Genomic DNA, 24153 nt, shown 5'->3' with positions numbered 1-24153 from the left:
CAACCTAGTTTTGTCCCACTCCGCTCTTATTATCCTGCGGCCGCCGTAGCCGAATGGTGTGGTTTCTGGTTGTTCTTCTGTTGTAGCGCCTGTTGGTTAGTTTTTGCTGCTCGGTTTAATTTTTCGCTCTATCTCTCTGTGCTACGAAAACAAGTAATACTTTAACGTACTTCCTTGTTTTAGTGCAAGCCGTTTGGTGTTTCTTGTTCTCACAGAAAACGAAAATACTGCAGTTAGCCCAACGAGTTAACAGTAACCTTTAATATAAAATGGGACAGCTGGTATTAAGGAGTCATTTTAAACTAACTACATACATATATCCAACTTTAAGTCGTTCCCACGACAGTCGGTTCTACGTAACCGGAACGACCCGGCTTTATATTCGGCCATGGACGGTCACTTCAGCAGCATTCCATAGCGACACCAGATGGAGTTCATTAGTTATGCGTTTCGAAATAGTCCACCCGCATGGTGCCGGTTTCTATTAGGAATTAATGGAGACATTTCCAATCCACTGATGAGATGTCTTCCAACCCATTAAACTGTGGTGCCTCAAAATATTTGAAGCGAGTTTTGAATAACGCAGGACATCCGCAAAGGAGATGCCCTACAGTTCCCCTTGAATCCCGCTCCCTACATTTCTTACATCCCTCGCTGTCCGAGATTTCTATTTTATAAGCATACGCTGCTACAGGGTTATGTCCGGTCTGTACGCCTATCATAGTTCTATAACCTCTTCGTATTAGTGATAGTATAAATTGAGTACGACTGTGATCGTCCAGTCTACACATGGTTTTTGCACCTGCTACCTTTCCAACTTCGAAAACCCCAGCCTGGAAGACAGTGCAGTGTGTTTAGGTGTCCTTAGGTCTAACACTGGAGAGAGACATTTTAGAACCGTCCGTATAAAAAATAAGTGCATTGCATTTGGGGCTAAAGCCCTTAAACCATCCTTTACAAAAACCCTATAAAAACCGGAGCCATGTAGCCCATATTGTTCCGGTTTATTAAGCCATGTCCATAGTTCTTGAGTTCGTTTAGGGTTTTTAGTCTACATGCATACTTCGCTGCAATGTTTTCTGCAAAAAGGTCTATCGGTAGTAGATCAAGTATGTACATATTGGAGGGTCGCCGTTGCAGTCGTTCTTAGCGCTCCTATAATGCAGCAGCCGTAACAAAGCAGCTAGTCGCTGAATCTTTGTTCTAGGCCTGTTTTCTGGCCTTTTTTCACCCTTTCCTCTGCATTTCGGTCCCACAGTAGCTTGCTGTCTAGTACTACCCAAGGTATTTTGTGTATTGTTTGTGAGTAAGTGCAGCGCCGTTTAGTATTGGGGTCCTCCACTGTGAGATCTTATACTTTCTTACAAACAGTATGTCCGCATTTAGATTCAGTCGTGCCTGATTGCCGTTTGCTGAGCCGATCTGAGACTTTGTCATAATGTTAATGCTGATGCTAAGTAATTTACTATGGCAATGTAATCCGCATATGTTATTAGCAAATTTCTGTAATATCCCATCATCCACTGCTAGCCATAGGGGTAGTGATAGCACACCACCTTGAGGGTTACCCCTGCCCACTACTTTGACCAACCTAGTTTTGTCCCACTCCGCTCTTATTATCCTGCGGCCGCCGTAGCCGAATGGGTTGGTGCGTGACTATCATTCGGAATTCACAGAGAGAACTTCGGTTCGAATCTCGGTGAAACACCAAGAAAAATATTTTTCTAATAGCGGTCGCACCTTGGCAATGGCAAACCTCCGAGTGTATTTCTGCCATGAAAAAGCTCCTCATAAAAATATCTGCCGTTCGGAGTCGGCTTGAAACTGTAGGTCCCTCCATTTGTGGAACAACATCAAGACGTACACCACAAATAGGAGGAGGAGCTCGGCCAAACAGACAAAAAGGATGTACGCGCCAATTATATATATGTATATATATATAATAAAGTTTTTAGCCACATATGAATACCTGGCGTCTCTATGCTATTCATTATAGCCTCCTTGGACAGAATCGAGAGGCCGAAATAAGTGAGTGCGAGGAGCTTAAAATGTTGGGCAATAGGAAAAACATCCGAAAATTCTACCCGAAAGTTCGGCGATGATATTGATATCACGTCACTGTTGACAGTTATGATTTCGAATTTATAAAAGACTTCGTTTATTTAGGAACCAACATTAACACCGATAACAATGTCAGCCTTGACAACAAGTGCTACTTTGGACTAAGTAGGCAACTGAGCAGTAAAGTCCTCTCTCGACGAACAAAACTAACACTCTACAAGGCTCTCATCATGCCCGTCCTAACGTATGGCGCAGAAGCTTGGACGATGACAACATCCGACGAAGCGACGCTTGGAGGGTTCGAGAGAAAGATTCTGCGTAAGATTTTTGGACCTTTGCACGTTGGCAACGGCGAATAATGCAAACGATGGAACGATGAGCTGTATGAGCTTTACGACGACATAGACATAGCGCAGCGAATAAAGATCCAGCGGCTACGTTGGCTGGGTCATGTCGTCCGAATGGATACAAACGCTCCGGCTTTGAAAGTATTCGGTGCGGTACCAGCTGGTAGTAGCAGAGGAAGAGGAAGGCCTCCTCTGCGTTGGAAAGATCAGGTGGAGAAGGACTTGGCTTCACTTGGTGTGTCCAATTGGCGCCCGTTAGCACGAGAAAGAAACGACTGGCGCGTTTTGTTAAACTCAGCCAAAATCGCGTAAGCGGTTATCGCGCCAATTGAGAAGAAGAAGTTGTCAGAGCTGCTACACCTTATCGGCATGACTGGTACGTTGCCAGTTCTGTGGTGTATGAGGCCGCCATTCGATTTGCCATCAAATCTTTTGGCGGCTACAAGTCGCCCGGACCAGATGGCATATATCCTGTCATGCTGAAGGAAGGCGCAGAGTCTGTGATAGCAGCCTTGAAGAAAAACTTCTCTGCATGCCTGGCACTGGCTTATATACCACGCTCTTGGAGAATGGTGAGGGTCGTCTTCATCCCAAAAGTTTGAAGAGTTGACTACACCAGCCCCAAAAGCTTTAGACCAATCAGCATAACTTCTTTCATGCTGAAAAGTCTCGAACGACTGGTGAAATTGCGCATACGTCAGAAGTCGCTAAAGGGTCACCCTCTGTCCCCATTTCAGCATGCCTATCAAAGTGGAAAATCCTGCGAGTCGGCGCTGCAAAACCTTATTGCTAGGGTAGAGCTGGCCATCGGCTGGAGGGACTACGCTATGGGCATCTTTTTAGACATAGAGGGCCGTTTGATAACGCCACTTTTGACAGTCGGTGCAGCTCTACTAATAGACACGGCGTCTGACAGTCTTCTGGCAGTGCAAGGATGTTGTTGGGAAAACGTGAGGTCTTTCTCCTAGCAAGGTCCTATGGATCTACACGGCTGTGATAAGACCTATTATCACCTATGCATCAGAAGTCTGGATGAGTAGGCTCCCACTCGTGGAAGTCAGGAGGACCTTATCGACACTACACCGCACTGTGACCATCTGTTGCGTCGGAGCCTTTCCGACTACTTCAAGCCCGGCATTAAATGCTCGGATTATTCTACCACCACTTGATATTTTCATCCAAGGAGTGGCCTTGAAGGCCATCTGCAGGCTGAAACACAATGGGAATTGGTACGGCCACTGTCCGGCGTTGGACAACAGAGTAGGCATGGAATTCAAGCCCCTTGACTCCATGCCATCCAGAGTCGTACTTGAAAAGAGATACAGTGTGGTGCTGCCAGAGGCTCAACTGTGGTCAAACTCAGAAAATGAGCCCGACAAACACTGTTTTCGCATTTTCACGGATGGCTCCGGGACCGAGCACGGCTCCGGTTCTGGGGTCTACGTGGAATCCAGCGGGACAAAACTGCACTTGATCTGAAATGCATACATCTATGTTTCAAGCGGAGGTGTTTGCTGTTCAAGAAGCGATGAACTTTGTTGTGGAAAGCAGATGGAGATGCAGATCTATATGTGTCTCCAAAGCAGCCAAGCTGCGCTAATGGCTTTAGACAGCCCCCCAACCACTTCAAGGTTAGTCGAGCCCTGTAAATCCAGGCTGAACTATGTCGGTTGACATAATAGCCTGATGCTAACATGGATCTCAGGACACGTGGGTATCGCGGGTAACGAGATCTCTGGCTCTTTAGGCCAAAAAAGTTGGTCTCAGAACCCGTTCTGCCACTCCCTTCTGCAGCTATCTAAGCCCCGGTTAGCACAGGGGGTACTCTAACCCACAAGCGAGCTTGGCAGGCTAAAAGAGGCTGCAGATGGACAAAACTAATGTTACCTGTCATGTCCGACCGATTGTCGCATTTCGGGCCACTTTCTATGGACAAAGCACATGGAAAAGGTAGGCATCTCAGACAGTGCACTCTGACCAGCATGTGGAGAGGAGGAAGAGCCGGCGGACCACTTTCTGTGGGTCTGCCCCGCCTTCGCTCGAATCAGGTTTAAAGTTTTTGGCACTGATGTGTTAAGAAGTGACCACCTTTGCTCTTCGGCACCACAAGATCTATTCAGATTTCTTCGGATGTCGAGTAGATTTAAAGAAAATTAAAAATGGAATCCGAGTTCAGTACAATGGATTTAATTTTTTCTGAGCGCTGTACTTGCTAGTCTGTCCCGACCGAAAAAGAAAAAAAAAGAGTCCACCAAATAAACATAAGGAAGAGGAATTATTTGTTTGTGAAGAAAGCACACAATTTCTTTCCACGACGTCTTCAGCATAAAAACGCAAAAAACTGAATTTGGAGGCTTTATATTAATTTGTGCTTTAACAATAACTTCAGGAAAAAGTAACTTCTTTTTAATGACGCCATATTAGAGATATTCAATTCGCCTTGACCACTAACTATTTATTTCCCCTTTCTGTGGAATTTGGGCGTTTTGTTTTATCTGGAAATGTGTAGATGAGTAATAAGATGGCAACTCCACTACTAATATGTAGCAGCTGACACTGGCACATCAAAATAATATATTGTTCTACATTTCGAGGTTCGATGTGAAATGTTTTAAAACAATTTTATGAAAAACAACGTTTTCATTAGTTATTAATTGAACCAATAATTTTAATAAATTGAATACTCTAAACTATATAATATGACTTCGCGGAACCCACATACCCTTATGGCACTGCCAAATGAGGAAAGCTTTGATTTCCTCTTTAAGGTTGTTTTGATTGGAGATTGCGGAACTGGGAAAACTTGTATTGTGGAACGTTTTAAGACTGGGAATTTTATCGAACGACATGGAAATACCATTGGTGTAGACTTTTCAATGAAGACATTGAATGTAGAAGGAAAGCAAGCAAAGGCATGTAAGATATGGACAAATATTCGCAGGGAAATAATGAGGTCTTTTTGCAGCTTCAAATATGGGACACTGCAGGGCAGGAACGTTTTCGTACAATTACTCAAAGCTACTATCGCTCAGCAAATGGAGTTATAATTGGTATATGCATGGATTTGGAAAAGTTTAATTATAGACCCTTTTAAATATATCCGATGAATTATTGCTCTGAAACAAAATTCATAAGGGCTATATCATTTTCCATGAAATCTATAAGTTACGCTAAGGTACATTTAGCAGGTAGTAGCAGTAGGGTTACAATTTTCTTTTTTCCCCATTCAGTCTCTAAATTTTCAAATTTAGTTTAGGTTAGGATTGTCTAAAGATTTTGACATTCCAGGGTCCAAGAGCAAAAACAAATTACATTGATCTTATTCTGCTCTAATGCTGCTACCTGTTTAATATGCCTTGGTAAATGCCTAATAGGTGTATTTTGAAACTACATATGTAAACATAAATTTAATTGAACAACATACCCAACTTTGTACATAAAAGGTTGTATTTTCTAGTTTATGACATAACCAAACGGGCTTCTTTTTCAAATTTACAAAAATGGATTGAGGAAGTGCGACGCTACACGGCATCAAACGTGATACTCATTTTAATCGGCAATAAATGTGATCTTGAAGAAGAGCGTGAAGTACAATTTGAGGAAGCAAAACAAATGTGCCAATACATACCAGAAATACTTTTTGTAATGGAAACATCAGCTAAACAAAATACAAATGTGGAAGACGCATTTGTCTGCTTAGCGACGGAGCTAAAGGTACATGTGAACAATTTTTACATCATAAAGAGAATATTCATATTTTATAATAATGCACAATACTTTAATTACATATGTATATATTTATATACAGTGGGTCACGGCCAAAATGATCTAGTAATCACTTATGGCAATATAAAATGAAAATCATGCAATTATATTAACAATTTCATGTATTTATGGTGGCTCACAGAAGCATTTTGCATAGCCTTGTATGTCAAAATTAAAAATATCTGCTATATTAAAAAGATGATTTTTTTGTTGTGCATTTTCTACAGAAATTAGGTATACTCATCTAGCACAAAAATTGCACGGGCAAGTAATTATAATAAAAAATGTGCGTGACAAAAAGATTCTGTGCTTACAGAAGTATTTTGCTAAGGGTTTTGTTTTAAAACCGTTGCTCGGCCAAGTTTTGTTTTTTTTTTTATTTTTTTAACTTAATTGGGGGATTTTAGAGTGTATTATTAGTAGTATTACTTATATTTGACTTCTTTCGTTTGCATATCTAAAATATCAAAGGAGAAAAAATTAACTAGATTTGAGAAAAATTATTTTATATCTGCACAATGAAGGAAAAGGATTGCCATTCACTGGCATCACTCTATCTGGTTTTCACAATTAAAAAAGGTGGTTTACTTCCCCTATGTCGGAAATTTTTAGCTAGTGGATACATATAAAAAAAACCGTTCAAGGCAAAACGCCCAAAAGCTAACTACACTAAAACAGGTTGACACGAAATAAAGCAAAAAACGTACACTCAAATAAACAGATATGTGTTCATTCGCTATGGCATTTAATATAGGCCTCTTTTACGCACCTGTGACGCATAATTTTGATGATAGGTTTCGCTCCCATCGTTGGAGAGGGAGAAAATGTAAACGAAGGTAAACAAAACGTCAAAGCCTTTTTATTGTGGCCAGTCTGCGAAAACTCAACCCTTTTTTTGTCCGAGAAAAGCGCAAATTTCTATCCACTCCCTTTTTTCTCTATATGGCCCTAAATATTGCTGCATCTGTCGATCCACACGAATGAATTTATGTCTATTGCCTGTCCTTTTCGAATTTGTATTTATTAACTAATTTCTTCTATTTTTTCTTGTCCTTCCTTAGCGGCGACATGATGCCAATACCGTGGAAGCAGATAAAGAAGATGCTTTACGACTGGGCCAAAGCAAACCGCTCAATAATTGTAGCAGTTCTTGCAATGTAACATAAAAATGCCCTTCAATTTTAAAGGTTCTCGAAATTCGTTTGTGATCATGTTTTAATTTTATGCATTAAGGTACTTCTATTAATTTTTTAATACTCTTCGTTTAAATTTAATTATTACTTAGACAATGCAACACATAATTAAATGTATATTATAATTGTATATGGGATAATATATTTGTATTTCATTAGTTATAATTCTTAAAATATCACAAACTTAAGAATTACCTATAACCAATGTACAAAATTTTTAAGTGCAGGAAGTAAAAAAAATATGCCGACGGGAAACTACAAATGTATTCAGATTTTAATTTTTCCGACTAAACTATAGCACAATGTATATAAATATACATTTTGATATAAATATAAACATTGTGATGTAAATATAAACTTTTGATTTTTTTAGTGTTTTAAATGGGCAGGATTTTTTTTTTATTAATAGTGAACTTCACAAGTCATGTGATACAAATACTAACTTTTAAAATTAAAGCAATTTTTTTAAGAGCAGGAAGTTGAAGTTTAATTTTTATGGTGAAAAGTTAAAGAAAGTATAAAGCGCTTAATCGGAACAAAATAGGTTGACTTTCGACATCTTTTTTTATACGTCTATTTTTAGTTTGTATAAAACCAAAAAGTTTTATATTTTTCTTTTTGAATACTGTAATTGGAATTAATTTTAATTCATTTATTTAAATATTTAACCATTCATTATAATACATCGTACATTCAATTAAGGGAAATTTGTGCTTAATTCAATGCCACTATATACATTTTTCAACTTATGATTAGCAAGGATCAGTAAAGTTCTGATAAAATGTATGGGAAGATGATATTTTGGTTAACAGCTAACTTACACAAAAATTGGCAGTTGATAGTAGAGAAAATAATAAATAAAATAGGAGTACTCAGATTTGTTGCACTCGTAATATTTTCTTACTATTTCATAATTTAATATTCTATGGTATTATTATTTTCTTAAAAGATTCGATAAAGGCACATAAGAGAGTTATGCGTTTTCTAAACCTCTTTTGGTTGTACCCCCATACGTAATTGAGCCATACCAATATTATCGTAATAAAGAGAAATGACAATAATTTCCTAAAAAAATTGTATTTTATTCAAAATTAACACCGGCCCTTGAAACTTAACCACCCTTTATTTGCAAATTTTGTGACAAATTTTACAATACATACGGCGAGAACAAATTCGCTGAAAAAAGTTCCGTTATTTTTTTTTTTGTATTCGTATGCATTGTCTACTTATAAATTATACTCAGTTTAGTGAAAATTTTCGCTTGTTAACATTGGAGTGGGGAGTTAAGGAAAATCGCATTGTAGTGATTGCATTACATAAGTGTGGTAAAAGTGCAAGTGAGATTTAAGGATTTCGAGAATGTTTGTTTACTGCACAATCAATCGTTTTTCCCGAAAGTCTGAAGTGACAGACAGAAAAAGAAGTGGTCGTCCTCGCGTGGTTCGAACCAGTGCAATCATAAAAGCCGTTCGAGAAAGAATTCGCAGAAATCCCTTTAGAAAACTTAAAATCAATGTATCGACCAGATCCATATCAAGACTAATTAGAGAAGATCTTGACATGAAAGTCGCTCAACTAGTCATCTTTTGATAATGTCTTCTTCTTAATTGGCGCGATAACCGCTTACGCGATTTTGGCCGAGTTTAACAAAGCGCGCCAGTCGTTTCTTTCTCGTGCTAACCGGCGCCAGTTGGACACACCAAGTGAAGCCAAGTCCTTCTCCACCTGATCTTTCCAACGCAGAGGAGGCCGCCCTCTTCCTCTGCTACCACCAGCTGGTACCGCATCGAATACTTTCAAAGCCGGAGCGTTTGTATCCATTCGGACGACATGACCCAGCCAACGTAGCCGCTGGATCTTTATTCGCTGCGCTATGTCTATGTCGTCGTAAAGCTCATACAGCTCATCGTTCCATCGTCTGCGATATTCGCCGTTGCCAACGTGCAAAGGTCCAAAAATCTTACGCAGAATCTTTCTCTCGAACACTCCAAGCGTCGCTTCATCGGATGTTGTCATCGTCCAAGCTTCTGCGCCATACGTTAGGACGGGCATGATGAGAGTCTTGTAGAGTGTTAGTTTTGTTCGTCGAGAGAGGACTTTACTGCTCAATTGCCTACTTAGTCCAAAGTAGCACTTGTTGGCAAGAGAGATTCTACGTTGGATTTCAAGGCTGACATTGTTATCGGTGTTAATGCTGGTTCCTAAATAGACGAAGTATTTTACAACCTCGAAATTATAACTGTCTACAGTGACGTGGGTGCCGATACGCGAGTGCGCCGACTGTTTGTTTGAAGACAGGAGGTACTTCGTTTTGTCCTCGTTCACCACCAAACCCATTCGCTTTGCCTCTTTATCCAATTTGGAGAAGGCAGAACAAACAGCGCGATTGTTAAGGCCGATGATATCAATATCATCGGCATACGCCAACAATTGTACGCTCTTATAAAATATTGTGCCTGAGCGATTAAGTTCTGCGGCTCGTACGATGCTCTCCAACATCAGGTTAAAGAAGTCACACGACAGCGAGTCACCCTGTCTGAAACCTCGTTTGGTATCAAACGGCTCGGAGAGGTCCTTCCCAATTCTGACGGCGCTGCTGGTGTTGAGCAACGTCATCTTACATAGCCGTATTAGTTTTGCGGGGATGCCAAATTCAGACATCGCGGCATACAGGTAACTCCTTTCCGTACTGTCGAATGCAGCTTTGAAGTCGACGAAAAGATGATGTGTGTCGATTCTCCTTTCATGGGTCTTTTCCAAGATTTGGCGTATTGAGAATATTTGGTCGATGGTGGACTTTCCAGGTCTGAAGCCACACTGATAAGGTCCAATCAGTTGGTTGACGGTGGGCTTCAGCCTTTCACACAATACGCTCGCTAGAACCTTATAGGCGATATTTAGAAGACTAATCCCGCGGTAATTGGCACAAATTGCAGGATCACCCTTCTTATGGATAGGGCAGAGCACACTTAAATTCCAATCGGCAGGCATGCTTTCATCCGACCATATTATGCATAGGAGCTGATGCATGCACCTTACCAGCTCCTCGCCGCCATGTTTGAATAGCTCAGCCGGCAGTCCGTCGGCGCCCGCGGCTTTGTTGTTCTTTAGCCGCGTTATCGCTATTCTCACCTCGTCATGATCGGGTAGCGGAACGACAATTCCGTCGTCAACGATTGGGGTATCGGGATCTTCACTTTCTCTGTGACATGCGCAGCTGTCACTGTTTAATAGGTTCGAGAAGTGTTCCCTCCATAATTTAAGATTGCTCTGTACGTCAGTCACCAGTTCGCCGTCTTTGTTCTTACAGGAAAACGTCCCGGTCTTGAAACCTTCTGTAAGCCGCCGAACTTTCTGGTAGAATTTTCGGGCGTTGTTCCTGTTGGCCAGCATCTCAAGCTCTTCGCACTCACGTATTTCGGCCTCTCGTTTCTTCTTTCGGATAATACGTCTCTCTTCCTTTTTCAGCTCTCTGTAGCGATCCCACATGGCTCGCGTTGCGCCCGATCGCAGCGTGGCTCTATAGGCGGCATCTTTTCTTTCTGCGGCAGCATGACATTCCTCGTCGTACCAATTGTTTTTTCGGGCTCGCCGGAATCCGATTTCTTCTTCGGCGGCGGTACGTAGGGAACGAGAAATGTGGCTCCATTGCTCGCGCATACCGATTTGTTGGGCAGTGCTTTCGGAGAGCAGGAGTGAGAGTCGAGTGGCGAATCTTCTGGCTGTCTGTTGTGATTGCAGCTTTTCGATGTCGAACATTCTTTGCGTAGGTAGATGTACGTTTTTTGCTGCACAGAGGCGGGTGCGCAGCTTGGCTGCAACAAGGTAATGATCCGAGTCGATGTTGGGTCCTCGGATCGTGCGTACAGCTAATACACTAGAAGCGTGTCTTCCATCTATCACAACATGATCGATCTGGTTTCGCGTTTTTCGATCAGGAGACAGCCAGGTAGCTTGGTGTATCTTTTTATGCTGGAATCTGGTGCTGCAGACTACCATGTTTCGGGCCCCGGCGAAGTCGATCAGCCTCTGTCCGTTACCGGATGTTTCGTTGTGCAGGCTGAATTTTCCGACTGTGGGACCAAAAATTCCCCCTTGCCCACCCTGGCGTTGAAGTCGCCAAGCACGATTTTTATGTCGTGGCGGGGGCAGCGCTCATAGGAACGTTCCAGGCGCTCATAGAAGGAATCTTTGGTCGCATCGTCCTTCTCTTCCGTCGGGGCGTGGGCGCAAATTAGCGATATGTTGAAAAAACGGGCTTTGATGCGGATTGTTGCGAGACGCTCGTCCACCGGAGTGAACGACAGTACTTGGCGACGAAGTCTCTCTCCCACAACAAATCCGACACCGAATTTGCGCTCCTTTACATGGCAGCTGTAGTAGACGTCGCAAGGTCCTATGGTTTTCTTACCTTGCCCCGTCCATCGCATCTCTTGGATGGCAGTGATGTCAGCCTTTACTCTCACGAGGACATCAACCAGCCGGGCAGAGGCACCTTCCCCATTAAGGGACCGGACATTCCAGGTGCATGCCCGCAAATCGTAATCCTTAGTTCGTTTGCAGGGGTCGTCATCAGTATAGGGAGGTCTCATCCGAGGCTTTTTTACACTTTTCATTGGGGGCGATTTTTAAGTGGCGGGTCCCAAACCCAACGCACAACCAGCTATCCTGGAATATTTCGCCTTCTCACGTTAGCTCACTCCCGAACGGATGTTCGGAAGCTACCCAGAGGATACGTGGGCTAATCCCGGCCGTTGTTAGCTGCTTGAACCATATGCAGAAGAATCGTCCTGGCCATTCCCAAGTGAATGGCGATCAGTGACTTTCCCCACTTGCGTGGACTTCTACACATGGAACCATCCTTTTGATAATGTGCTTGAAGAAAATTAGACTCGACAGATGCAAGCAGCTTCTTCGGTAGCACGCGGTCAACGGTTATGAAAATATACAATATTTTTTTACAGATGAGAAAATTTTCACTGCTGAAAAAGTGTTCAATAAGCAAAACGACAAAACATATGCTAAAACTTGTTAAGACGCAAAAAAGTTTGTTCCAAGAGTTCAGGTGGTCACGTAATAGAAGTGTCTTGTAAAGATGTTACATCTCTTCATTTCTGAAAAAGGAATTAAGTGCACCAGGAGGATGTGTTAGAAGGCATGGTGAAACATTTGAACAGTACTCTCTTCTATGGAGAGCGTTGGATCATCCACCAAGATTCCACTCCAGCCGATAAGGCAAAAAACCCCCCAGCAGTTGCTAAAAATAATATTCCTGGGTTAATAGCCTACAGCTTGGGAATAGAATTGGAGAACATAGCCTATCGAAGCCCTCATAGAAACTTGGAAAATCTCAAACAATCTTTGGTTCTAGCAGTCATGCCAATATCCATGGAAACCGTATGTGCTGCAATAGCTGAATGGCTTATCGTTTGAGAGCTTGTGTAAAAGCAAATGATGACCATTTCAAATGAAAATTAAAATTTTTTGTTCAATATTTACATGATTAAATAAAACTATCTTCATTAAAAAAAAGTATTATAATTTCATATCTATAACAGAACTTATAGCAGGTATAAGTATATTTGCATTTTATATGCACAGAAATATTTTAACTACAAATATAAAAACGAGTAAAAACACGTTTGTGACTGTGTATTTTAGGAATTGGAGTAAAGTTTAGAATAAAATGTCGTATGTACAATGTGCCAAACTATAATTAAGTCCCTGAATATTCGCGAACAAGTATATATCTTTAATTTTTATTGTCGGCAATGGTTGTCAAAAGCATGAGAAATAAAGAAGCAGTTTCGAAATACACCAACTTTTGTAGTCTATACGCCGTGTAATGGTAGATTTTTTAAAATATCGATATTTTTGATAGAACGATATATTTCAGTGCATACTACACCTATGTTTTGATCTTAAATTTAAATGCGTTTTTAGTGGGCCGATCTAAGTGAAATTTATTTGATTGTTATATAATATATTGAAGTAGTTTATGGGCCAGTTTTATAATTACAGTTTAAACGAAGGGAACTTTTAAACATAAGTTACCCCTGCAGGATTGTTGATTTAAAAATATTTAAACTCTAAGACAGTATTAAATTTCTGTCTTAATTGTTCATTTTAGTCTGCATAGTATTGTTATGGAAAATATTGACGAAAATAAAAGGAAGCCTCGACGAACACGTGGCACACCTGCTTATCAATACAGAAATAAATTTGCTTTTGCGTGGATTGCTTTGGGATCTGTTCTATTTGCCGCTTGGGCGTAAGCAACCACAATTTGCATTTTCTGGAATATACTTTAATTTGTATACGTTTATTGTAGTTGCACTCCTGTCTTCCAAAAAGCTAACAAGAGTATTTGTGACGTATTATCACATCCTACCGAAGAAGAGATTGATAGGCGTTATTTGTTTAGTTTGCCAAAGCCACTGCCGAGTAGAGAGATACAAAAACGCATTGATGAAGGAAAAGAGATAAGTTCTCAAAGATAAATATTGTGCAAGCAAACAATAACCCTAATGGACCGAGAAACACGTAAAACAAATTTTAAAAAACTTCGGTTGTCGGGTATTAAGCATATCGGAGAATGCGGAAACGGCAGTTTACGGTAATAGATACAATTAAAACAAAATTTTTGAAGTTCTTTGTAAACAGGGAATATAGCAAATAAAAATGTCTCTGACATTCACTTCACAAATATATATCATAATTTTTTTTTAAGGAAAACTCGGTCGGTCAACGCGACTATATCAAAATATTTCAAAGACCCTATAATTGAATCTTATTATGAAAGAAATAACGAAGTAATAAATGGTGATGGTGTCTATTCAGCTTGTTCGAGTTCAACTAATTCCAACCCTACTGATAATTGCGTTGAGAAGTCGAAAATCGATTCTATCAGTAATTTAAACATTATACAGTCACATAACATTGGTACATACGAAGAGCAGGATTTAGAAGCATTTGTTCATAAGAAAAACAGAAAGCGAACTAGCCTAACAGATTTTGTTCTCAACGAGGGGGAAAACACAAAAAAGTATTTAAAGAAAAGAATTTCTGATAAAAACATTGAAGACGAATTCGAAACCCCAGTGAAGGAAGTTAAGAAAGCAAGTAAATTGCGACGGCCAAGGAAAACATCCAGGCAGTCAAAATTGCCCGTTAAAAATCTCCAACCGGACATTAAAAGTTCGCTTCTGCGAAGTGAAAACCTTTTCTCAAACATTACTTCACAGCAGTGTAGAATTGAAAACTTCAGTGCTGATGAAATACAACTTGCATTAGCATTATCTAAATCCCAAATAGAAACTAGTGGCGTTACCTGTTTAAATCCAGAAGAGGACGTAGTTGATCAGCACGGTAAAAAAAAGGACGATATTTTGATAGGAAATATTCAAAATATATTACAGCAATATGGATTCCGAGCTGCTTCTACAGAAGGTAATTAGATAAATTGATATGTTTTGGAGAAACAAATATCTTTCGCATAATTCATTTAATAATAATCACAAACACATTAGCCTATGGCACTAAACTTTAAATTTCTTATGCATTCTTCAAAATTCGATTAAAGGTATTACATTTCTGCTCTTTTAATTATTTTTTCATGTTAGTTCCTTATTCGAGTCTTAGACGTATGAAAGTTGTGATTTGGTGTTTGGAAAGGGAAGTTGGGACTAGGGATTTTTTACAATCCGGGTTTATAAAGGTGTACGGATGATTAAATTGAGCTGGAGGTTGATAGTTTAAGGCTGTCATTCGAGGTAAATGTGAGAAAGTGCTGGAAGAGTTGGAATGTATATTTTTGGCTGCTGCATCAGCTTTTATATTACCAGGAATGCCTATATGGCTAGGTATCTATAGAAGCTTTATTTTGTTAGAATATTTTATTAATTTATCCCTGATTTGACAAACGATCTGATTGACAAGCGTTTGCCCTTATTATTTGTTGCATACTCTGACGCTTGGAGGATAGCCAATACTTCGGCAAAAAAAATGGAGCTATTAGGAGTCACCCAACCATTGGATACTAGGCTTCCGTCATTCTCTACCACAGCAAAAGCTGTATTATGGTCAGTACTTGAACCATCGATGAAAATCGTTACCCAACCCTTTAAGGACTGTGAATGAAATATTTCCATAAAACGTTGTATAAAAACTACCGCTTTTGTGTTAAGTTTACGTAGAGCATGAAGGTCGACATTTATGGATGCAGGAAGGAGTTTCTAAGGACACTGACTACTAATTTTCGCGCAAGTTGCCGGTAAAGAAATACCGAGCTTGGTGCAGTTTTAGATCAACGACGGATGACTGACCAACTTTTGAAAGACCGATTATGCCGAAAAGCGATTTTAAATGTGTTGAAAAGAAATTTATTTGTCGTGATTAAAAATTTGGCTATAAGTTTAAGAGATGTTATTTGACATCCTTCAGTGATAGATGGAAGACCAGCTTCAGTTAAACCACACTTGATAGGAGACGTTGAGAAGGCGTTAAAGATACGCCTGAGCGCTGAATGAAGAAGGTTTAGATGCTGTTTGGCACACCAGCCTTAATGGGAGACGGAAATCGATTTTAGATAATACGAGAGATCGAGTAATGGGAATAAGTGTATTTTGATGTATACGAAGGTGTTTTAATGCGAAATATTTAATAATGTTCAGTCTAGTGAAGAGGTTAGTTCTTAATGTGGAGCAGTGGGGTTTAAACGTAGTTATCATCACTATCGGTTTTAAACTACGCTGCGCCTGTCAGGTCGCCTGGAACTAGTGATACGCAGTGGATAAAGCTACAGACTTGCCAAAATACTGCTATTTGGAAAACGGCGGGATGCCTTCTGATGGTCCCTCTACAACACCAACATAATGTGGCACAGATGCTTCCTGTAAAGGAGCACAACACACTGCTCAGCAAACAGTTTCTACTAGATTGTTACCGCAGGTTTCACCCAAATTTCCTGGGCCTAGATGAGCTAGACGAAGACGACCGGTAATCTACATTGTACTGACATGTATGTTAGTATGCTGATACAACAACAATGCTCATGAAATTATTTCGTTTGTAAATAAGTTATTATTCAACTTCTTCGATCTTATTTTTATAGATAATAATTTGCAAATCACATATACATCACGTACCCTTATCCTTAGAGTTGTTGTAACAGCATAAACATTCCCCATACATGGACGGGGAATGCTGCTGGAGTGACAGTCCTTGGCCGGATATAAATCCGGGACATTTCGGTAACGTAGAACCGACTGTCATGGGAACGCTTATCCTTAGAGTCTTTTGAACTAGTGTCCAATGTCAATCAATCTAAACACTCGCTCTTAAAAAAAAATGCTAATTTTGACTCTTTCAACTCCCGAATTTCTGAAGTTGATTGGAAGTCAATCAAATACTAAAAATGTCTCGGAAAGTTTTTAGCAGGACTCTCTATAATTTCGGGTAAAATACATCAACTGCCCTGGTATACTGCGAAGTTAAAAAAATAAAAAAAAGTGTTCTATATAAATTGTCCGTAGTCTATTGTGTAATTATTTTAATTAATTCTTAAATGCCTGTATTCTTTAGACAGCAAGAAATTAATGTTTCATTTTAAATTAAATTAAATAAATTGCTTACTCTCCTTTCGCGTTACCCAGATTTTGCCCATGCGAATTATTGTCGGTTTCTAAATAAAAATAAGTTCGGCTTTAAAATATTTTCGTTAAATGGCGAACTGAAGCCGTTTTTAAGAGATCTAGAAAATATATTTTTCGGAAGACATAAAAAAGTTTCATCACCATTGGAGCAAGTTAACCGCAAAAAAATACACGTTGAAAAATAAAGTTTAAAAATCAATTTTTCCCCAATAATGGCTTTCAATGTAAAAAAGACAGACCAACCTATCCTCAACCTCATACGAAAACAACATAATTCGACATTGTTTACAATGTGTATACATACCTACATAGTTCAGGAATAGAATAAACTCGTAATTACTGCAAATCTTCAGTCTTGTTTCATAAACTACTCAGCAAAATATTTCTGTGATGTTTCAATCTAAATTTTAAAGTTATTAAAAAGTTCTGCGTACTTTGAAAATACAGGGTGTTTTGTTACCGACTTCAAAGGGTTTAAGGTCGAAGCGGGCATAATTTTTCTGCCGAGTGCCCCATGGTGAAAAACTTTCAGAGGTGTGGCCAATATCAGACCGTTAATCGTCTCTAAGCAAATTTGACTGAACCAGCTGATTGGCTGATGTCACATGGGTCATGACAACGGTTTGTTTACGAAAAAACTGAGATTGTGTTGGTGATGGACGAAAAAAACAACACAGTCTCAGCTCATGTTGCTTTGTTGCCGTCTGAACAACCACTGGTTGGACGAGTGTGTGAAATGAGCGGGCAGAATTCTGCTGCCGAGTCACATGTGGCGTAGCACCCGAAGTTTCTGACACAATTTTGTTTTTCACCATAACGGATGGACAAATCTGGTAATCTATCATCCTTGCCGTGAGATTATATTCTGTGGTTAATTTTATGACGAACAAGACCGTAAAGTTATGGTCCAACTTTGCTCCCTCTTTTTAAGTGTATGATACTATAAAGAAACCAAAACAATTTTGAACGTTATAATTCGAGAATTTTCTGAAATTTCTTATGATATGCTTTAAATTGGATATTTAGATCATTGCCTTATGCATACATTAAAATGAGTTTCCACACCTACTTAAATTTAGTTCTTCAAATTAAAGGAGAAGCTAATTTTTGTCCTTTTACAGATTATAAGAGTTTAAAGTCTGTGTTTGTTCCTGGTGCGAATCGGCGAACTAAAACTAAGTGGGCCAACAAGTTCACCGCGTTAACGTTGCGTGACCCCAAATTTCAAACGAAAAAAGTGATGTCCAAAATAGATTCTTTAATAGCCCAGCAATTAGATTTTAAACGCATAGATGTATCCGAAAACTTGTCTGCAACATATTCATTACTGAGTGGTGAGCTACAGAAATTGAATGCCACCAAAGCCATGATCAATGGACTTGAGGCTAACGAAAAAATAAATTCTGAGGAGTTTTACGTAAAAAATCTTTTTGAAGACACTCGCGTACAAGCTGGTTATTTGTTGAAAAACTGGAACACGATACAGGGCCGTGATTTGTCGCCTCAAAGAGATAATGAAAGCCAAATTAAGAATACTGAAAAGCAAATGAATCTAATATATATGAAGTTGGAAAACCACTTTGTTTTGAAAGGAATCAAAGGATCAAAATCAAATCAATATGAAAACGGAATATTCGTGGAAAATTGTACTATAAACGACAGTAAAAAAATGATAATTGATTCTAGTTGTAATGCTACCGTGATTATTGAGCCTTTGATTACACCACAAACATTTACTAATTTAGAACAATTAGTCAGCCTTGACCAAGATAGCTATAAAAACTATATAAAAAATCCAACATCAATTAAAGAAGAAAGCTCGGTAACCGTGGAAGCACCTGCGACTGAGTCCTATATCTGGAAAGAACTGCTCAATAAAAGTTCACCGCGGGTGGATAACCTTAACTCAAGTACTTGCAGTACATCGCAAAGTGTTCCAAGAAATTGTCCACGAACGCACATCAAAAATCGTGCGCTGTCTCCAAATATATTTGCCAGCTCTGAAGATGAGTCAGCAGAAACTATAAATATAATAACCACCACAGATAATCATCAAAAAGCGCCTAATACAAGCAATGAAGGTAAGATTTATTTTTTAAAAACTATTTAATTCGTTTTTCACAGGTTATCTGAACTGAAGGGTATAAATCGTGGGCTATTGTTTGGGGGGGAAAAGGAAATATAAAAAATAGAGTAACACTGATTTTAATTTTGTGATCTAAGGTTAAAAGTATATATATATATTTATTGAATAAACTGCGGCTGCCGTAGCCGAATGGGTTGGTGCTTGATTATCATTCGGAATTCACAGAGAGAACGTTGGTTTTTTCTAATAGCGGTCGCCCCTCGGCAGGCAATGGCAAACCTCCGAGTGTATTTCTGCCATGAAAAAGCTCCTCATAAAAAATATTTGCCGTTCGGAGTCGGTCTGAAACTGTAGGTCGTCCCTCCATTTGTGGAACAACATCTAGACGCACACCACAAATAGCAGGAGGAGCTCGGCCAAACACCCAAAAAGGGTGTACGCGCCAATTATACATATATATAATATACTAATTCCTTTTTATAATTACTTTTTTTAAATTTATTTTATTTAATTTAGTTTCATCTGATATGACGGCATCGGATGATGCAATCGTTTCCAAAAGTGTTAAATCACCAAGAGTTACGTCAGAGATAATTGATTTGACTCAAGTAGTATCTTCAGAGCAACCAATTATGGCTTCTGATACACAGTCAAAAGTTTTCCAAGATATTAAAACAACACGAAATGAAACACTTATTAATAATTTCCAAGTATTTGAAAGGTCGAATATGATCGAAAAAAGTGTTGACCCATATGAACGCAAAACACATTCAATGATGGAAATAAATTTACCAAAATCATCTGCGAATCGAAAAAATATGGAACAATTTGTTGACGGGACCAATACGCGGACTAAGAAATCTACTCTATCCCCAGATGATTCAAAAAAACTTAAATCATCTTCATGGAATGGCAGGATAACTTCTTCATTCACATGTATTGCAGAGAACATAAGTAAATCGTTAAGTGCTGGTACCGAATCCAGTAACGATAACATTCATAATGAGGAAAATTATTGTTGTGAAGATAGCATTGTTTTGTCAGATGATGAAATTAATTACTCCATTTGGAAAGCAGATATGAGTAGAAACACGGGGAAGTTAATAAGTGATGATACGGAATTCGAAGCAATGAGTGGTACAAAAGACTCTAAAAATTCGTATGAATATTCGATACTAGATTTAGTGGAATGCGGTAATTTTATGAAGAATAATACAAATAAAATAAGTGGGTCCAATACAAATTCACTTACATCAGAAGATTTTGAACATTTGCCCTGTAATTTACCATATGCATCCAGAAAAACTGACCCATCTAATGAACTACTTGAGTTTGGCATTTTAGATAATAAACTTGAGCCGTTTACCCAAAATCCGGAGATTCTCATAACTCCCAAAAAAGAGTCAAAATTAAACGGTAGTTTACCACCAACTCCAACTACACCAGTTGGGTTGGATAAATTGCTAACAAGTGATATAAGTTTCAACAAGACCGAACAAAGAAGTCCTACACAAATTTATTCACACACACCGTCATTTAATTCGTGCGATTATTCCTCAGATGAATATGTAATAGGAAATCGAATATATAATACTCGTATTGTCATGGGTCAAAAACCAGACTTTGTGCATCAAACTGAAGCGGAAATACTGAAGCAACTTTATGGATTTGGTATAAAACCATTAAAACGAAAACAAGCTGTAAAGATGTTAGAGTATATTTACAACTCAACACATCCTTTGTTACTTCCACAAACCTATGATTTCAGCACAGATTTCAAAGTTGAAGATGGCCCAAAGCCTGCAATCGACGAAGTTCCTGACTCAAATATATTTCAACCTTCGCGCTGTATTGTTCCATCGTACAATAAATTGCAATTAAATGATTGCCTGGGTAATGATATGCTGCGATTTACTAACGAGTTGCAAATCGATTTTGAATATGAGGACTACGTGTTTCAAACAAACATAACTAAGAAAGTAAGTAATTAAATAGATAGTACAGAAAGCGAAATAAGCCTATTTAATATATCCGCTCTAAAATCAAGGTTTATTTTAATATTCGCAAGGAGACTAACCGCGCATAAAAAATATTGCCTCTTTAGCGTCCAAAGGTGTCAGGCGTTCTTAACCATCCTTTATTGAAAATTATATAATAAGTAATGGCTCATTACATAAGTGAAAAAGACGTTCATATAAATGTATAGTGGAGTGGGAACCGTATCGTTTAACTATAGAATATTTTTAGTGAATTTCTAAACAGTTTCAAAATTTCAAATTGTTGTGGGCGACCAGTTACCATAATAGACGAATTCCCTTGCGTGAAAGAAATTTTGAGATACGACGCAGTATTGCAACACCTTTACCTAGTTTCACATTCTCAGATAATTGTTTTCATAATATATTTTAAATATGTAGATTTGCCACATAGATTATAACAAATATCTTTATTGTACGATGTACAGAAAGAATCTTTAAGTAAAAGTAAACAAAAAATGGAAGGGTAAAAAAGAAAAGGTTGGCATACATATTATAATCACTTATAACTCGAACGTTATGCTTTGACAGAACTCTCAACCTGCGCTAGTAAATACATCTCGAACAGACCCTGTTGGGTTAGGTTATCCAGATTGCTTGCCTAATACAAGTCACTCGGTGGCCCTAAAGCCCATTGTGATACCTACATTTGATTTCCAAACTAATTTGCTTAAACCACTTAGATATCTTCAGGAAGGTAACTAGTCCCTCCAGTGAGACATTTTGCAAATTTCCCAAGTCTTCGAAGAAATAATGCCAATATATTTCGCATGGCTTCTTTGAAGTGCAGGACATTCACAGAAGAGGTGTTTTACCAAATCAATTTCTCTTCATTTCCACAACTCCTGCAGAAGTCATTGTGAGGTACACCCATTCTATTGGCTAAGGTGCCAATAGTGCAGTGACCAGTTATAACATCTGTGAGGACGCTGGTAGATGATTTGTTGAATCCAGGCAGACATTTTGTCCTTGGACATTAGACAGAGGGGAAGATAGGTTGCATTTTATAACTACTGCCAGGTGTATATGGGAGCCGCTCATTATAAGAAAAACGCTTCTGGATTTACGGACGTTGATGATCTACCGGGAAATTGCTCAGCAAGTGGGGCAAAGCTTTCAGCCTTTCACAGATGCCAAACCAAAACAAATTTATAATTAAATAATTTTAAAACTAATACCTTTATAATATTTTATTACAGACACATAGACTAATTTTATTATAATGTTAAAATTAATACTTTTATAATATTTGATTGCAGACATCTAGACCGCTTTTGCCGCTACATATCGCCTGGTATAACCTGGTATCCTCCAGTACCATATTGCATGAAATGATTTTGATGTATATACCTATTGATTTGCATGAAGTTTATGCCTTCTTCAAGCATCTTGGCTACCGTTTCGAACCCAAGGTTTGGCTTAGGATAACTTTTGAAGTAATCTAATATACCTATATATTTTCTACAGGACATGAAGGTATTCCTCGACAGGCGTTGTATAATTTTCCGTTACGATATGGCACATCCAGGCCGTCAGAGTGAACGTCACATCCGAAAAAATAAAAATAAAACTAAACATTGTAACATGTGATTAGAAAATAAAAATTTTGTTACACTATAAGTAATTTCCATTTTATTACTTTGGAATATTCCGGAAAACTTTTATCTTTAACTTTCCAATTCTTTCAAACCTCTTAAAAAATAGTGTATTTCATACACAGTCTGTATAATAGAAGCGTGACCAGCAAATTCAAACTTAGAGTTCCGATAAAAAAAAAAATTATTGGCTGCTAAATAAGTGTACCCTTTTCACAATATGCGTTGTGCAATTTATTAGTTTCGTCAGAAATTTAGAAAGCGTACATGGTTTTCACAAACTGGGCTCCGCGTATTTCCAGCTGGCTGGGCAGAGACACCATCCCTATTAAGGGACCGGAAATTCTGGGAGCATTCCCTGAAACCGTGATCCTTAGTTTGTTCGCAGTGGCCGTCATCAGTACAGGTCATTATCATCCGAGACTTTGTGTTCGTTTTCATTGGGAGGGATTTTTACGTGGCGGACCCCAAACCCAGCGCTCAACTATGTAGATATCCTGCTTCCCCTTCTCACATTAGCTCGCTCTCAAATGGGTGTTCGATCGAGGATACTAGAATGAAGTCCGGAATTTGTGAGCTGCTTGACTCATATTATGAAGAATTGTCTTGGTCACTCCAAAGTGAATGGTGATCAGGTATTTTCCACTCTTGAGTGGGCATATGGAGACATCCTCCACCATCGGATTGCAAAAGCATTAATCTGATGTCAACTTTCATCTCGGATCTCTCGACTTTGGAACAATGCTTACACTCTATAGCACAAGGTCAGCAAGATAGTGCATCAGGCTTATCACGTTGTTCCCCTTTAGGACAGTCAATCTCGAAGTCGTAATTTTTGAAACTTCGATCCACCGTGCAATTTGTCCTTCTGAAGGCTTGAACTCAATGCGGCATATTCTAATCTTAACTAGAATCGTTGCAGGTACAGTTAATAGTTCCCATCTGGCAGTAATTCATTTCTGGCTATTCGGGAACGCTAGTACAGGCGCAGCAAGAGGAACACTTTGACTTGCTGGAACGCTTCCTCTTGCTCCTTATGCTACTCAAAAGCGGAGTGAGATTTGTGGATACTTGCAACATTTGCAAATCCAGCAAAAAAAATTCCTAGAAAGCTTCATATACGTGCACATTTCATGGTTGTGGCCAATCCATGGCTACCTTCATTTTTTCCTCATCTGTCTTGACGTCTTCGGTGGTTACCTTATGTCTAAGATACGAAACTTCAGTCTTAAACAATGCACACTGCGTCAGATTCGATCATAATCCCACGGAAGCAATGCGCTTCCTCCAAATTTTTCAAATGATCCCAAGACTTTTACCAATAATGATTATGCCATTCAGATTGACTAAACACGTTTTCCAGTGGAGTCGCCCCAGCAGATGCCCCATCAGGCACTTAAATGTTGCTGGAGCATTG

General features: G+C 39.0%; 3 protein-coding genes across 3 annotated transcripts; all 3 read left to right on the top strand.

Annotated features, from left to right (window-relative positions):
• The first annotated feature begins 4977 nt into the window (after positions 1 to 4977).
• LOC129242682 (ras-related protein Rab-43) lies at positions 4978 to 7427 on the top strand. Its single transcript, XM_054879470.1, has 4 exons — positions 4978 to 5320; positions 5374 to 5458; positions 5866 to 6122; positions 7235 to 7427. The coding sequence occupies exons 1-4, from the start codon at positions 5108 to 5110 to the stop codon at positions 7337 to 7339; spliced, it is 660 nt and encodes a 219-aa protein (XP_054735445.1). The 5' UTR covers positions 4978 to 5107; the 3' UTR covers positions 7340 to 7427.
• Positions 7428 to 13269: 5842 nt separating this feature from the next.
• Positions 13270 to 14076, top strand: LOC129240450 (uncharacterized). The gene is made up of 2 exons (XM_054876242.1): positions 13270 to 13637; positions 13698 to 14076. The coding sequence occupies exons 1-2, from the start codon at positions 13513 to 13515 to the stop codon at positions 13864 to 13866; spliced, it is 294 nt and encodes a 97-aa protein (XP_054732217.1). The 5' UTR covers positions 13270 to 13512; the 3' UTR covers positions 13867 to 14076.
• LOC129240449 (structure-specific endonuclease subunit SLX4) lies at positions 13873 to 22765 on the top strand. The gene is made up of 6 exons (XM_054876241.1): positions 13873 to 13982; positions 14097 to 14815; positions 18141 to 19100; positions 19622 to 21084; positions 22401 to 22553; positions 22609 to 22765. Exons 1-6 carry the CDS (start codon positions 13894 to 13896, stop codon positions 22729 to 22731), a joined length of 3507 nt encoding a protein of 1168 aa, XP_054732216.1. The 5' UTR covers positions 13873 to 13893; the 3' UTR covers positions 22732 to 22765.
• The last annotated feature ends 1388 nt before the right edge of the window (positions 22766 to 24153 follow it).

This window comes from Anastrepha obliqua, chromosome 3 (assembly GCF_027943255.1).
Source record: "Anastrepha obliqua isolate idAnaObli1 chromosome 3, idAnaObli1_1.0, whole genome shotgun sequence".
Taxonomy (NCBI): domain Eukaryota; kingdom Metazoa; phylum Arthropoda; class Insecta; order Diptera; family Tephritidae; genus Anastrepha; species Anastrepha obliqua.
Note: the sequence above shows the minus strand (reverse complement) of the source record. Positions and strands in the feature narration are given on the sequence as shown.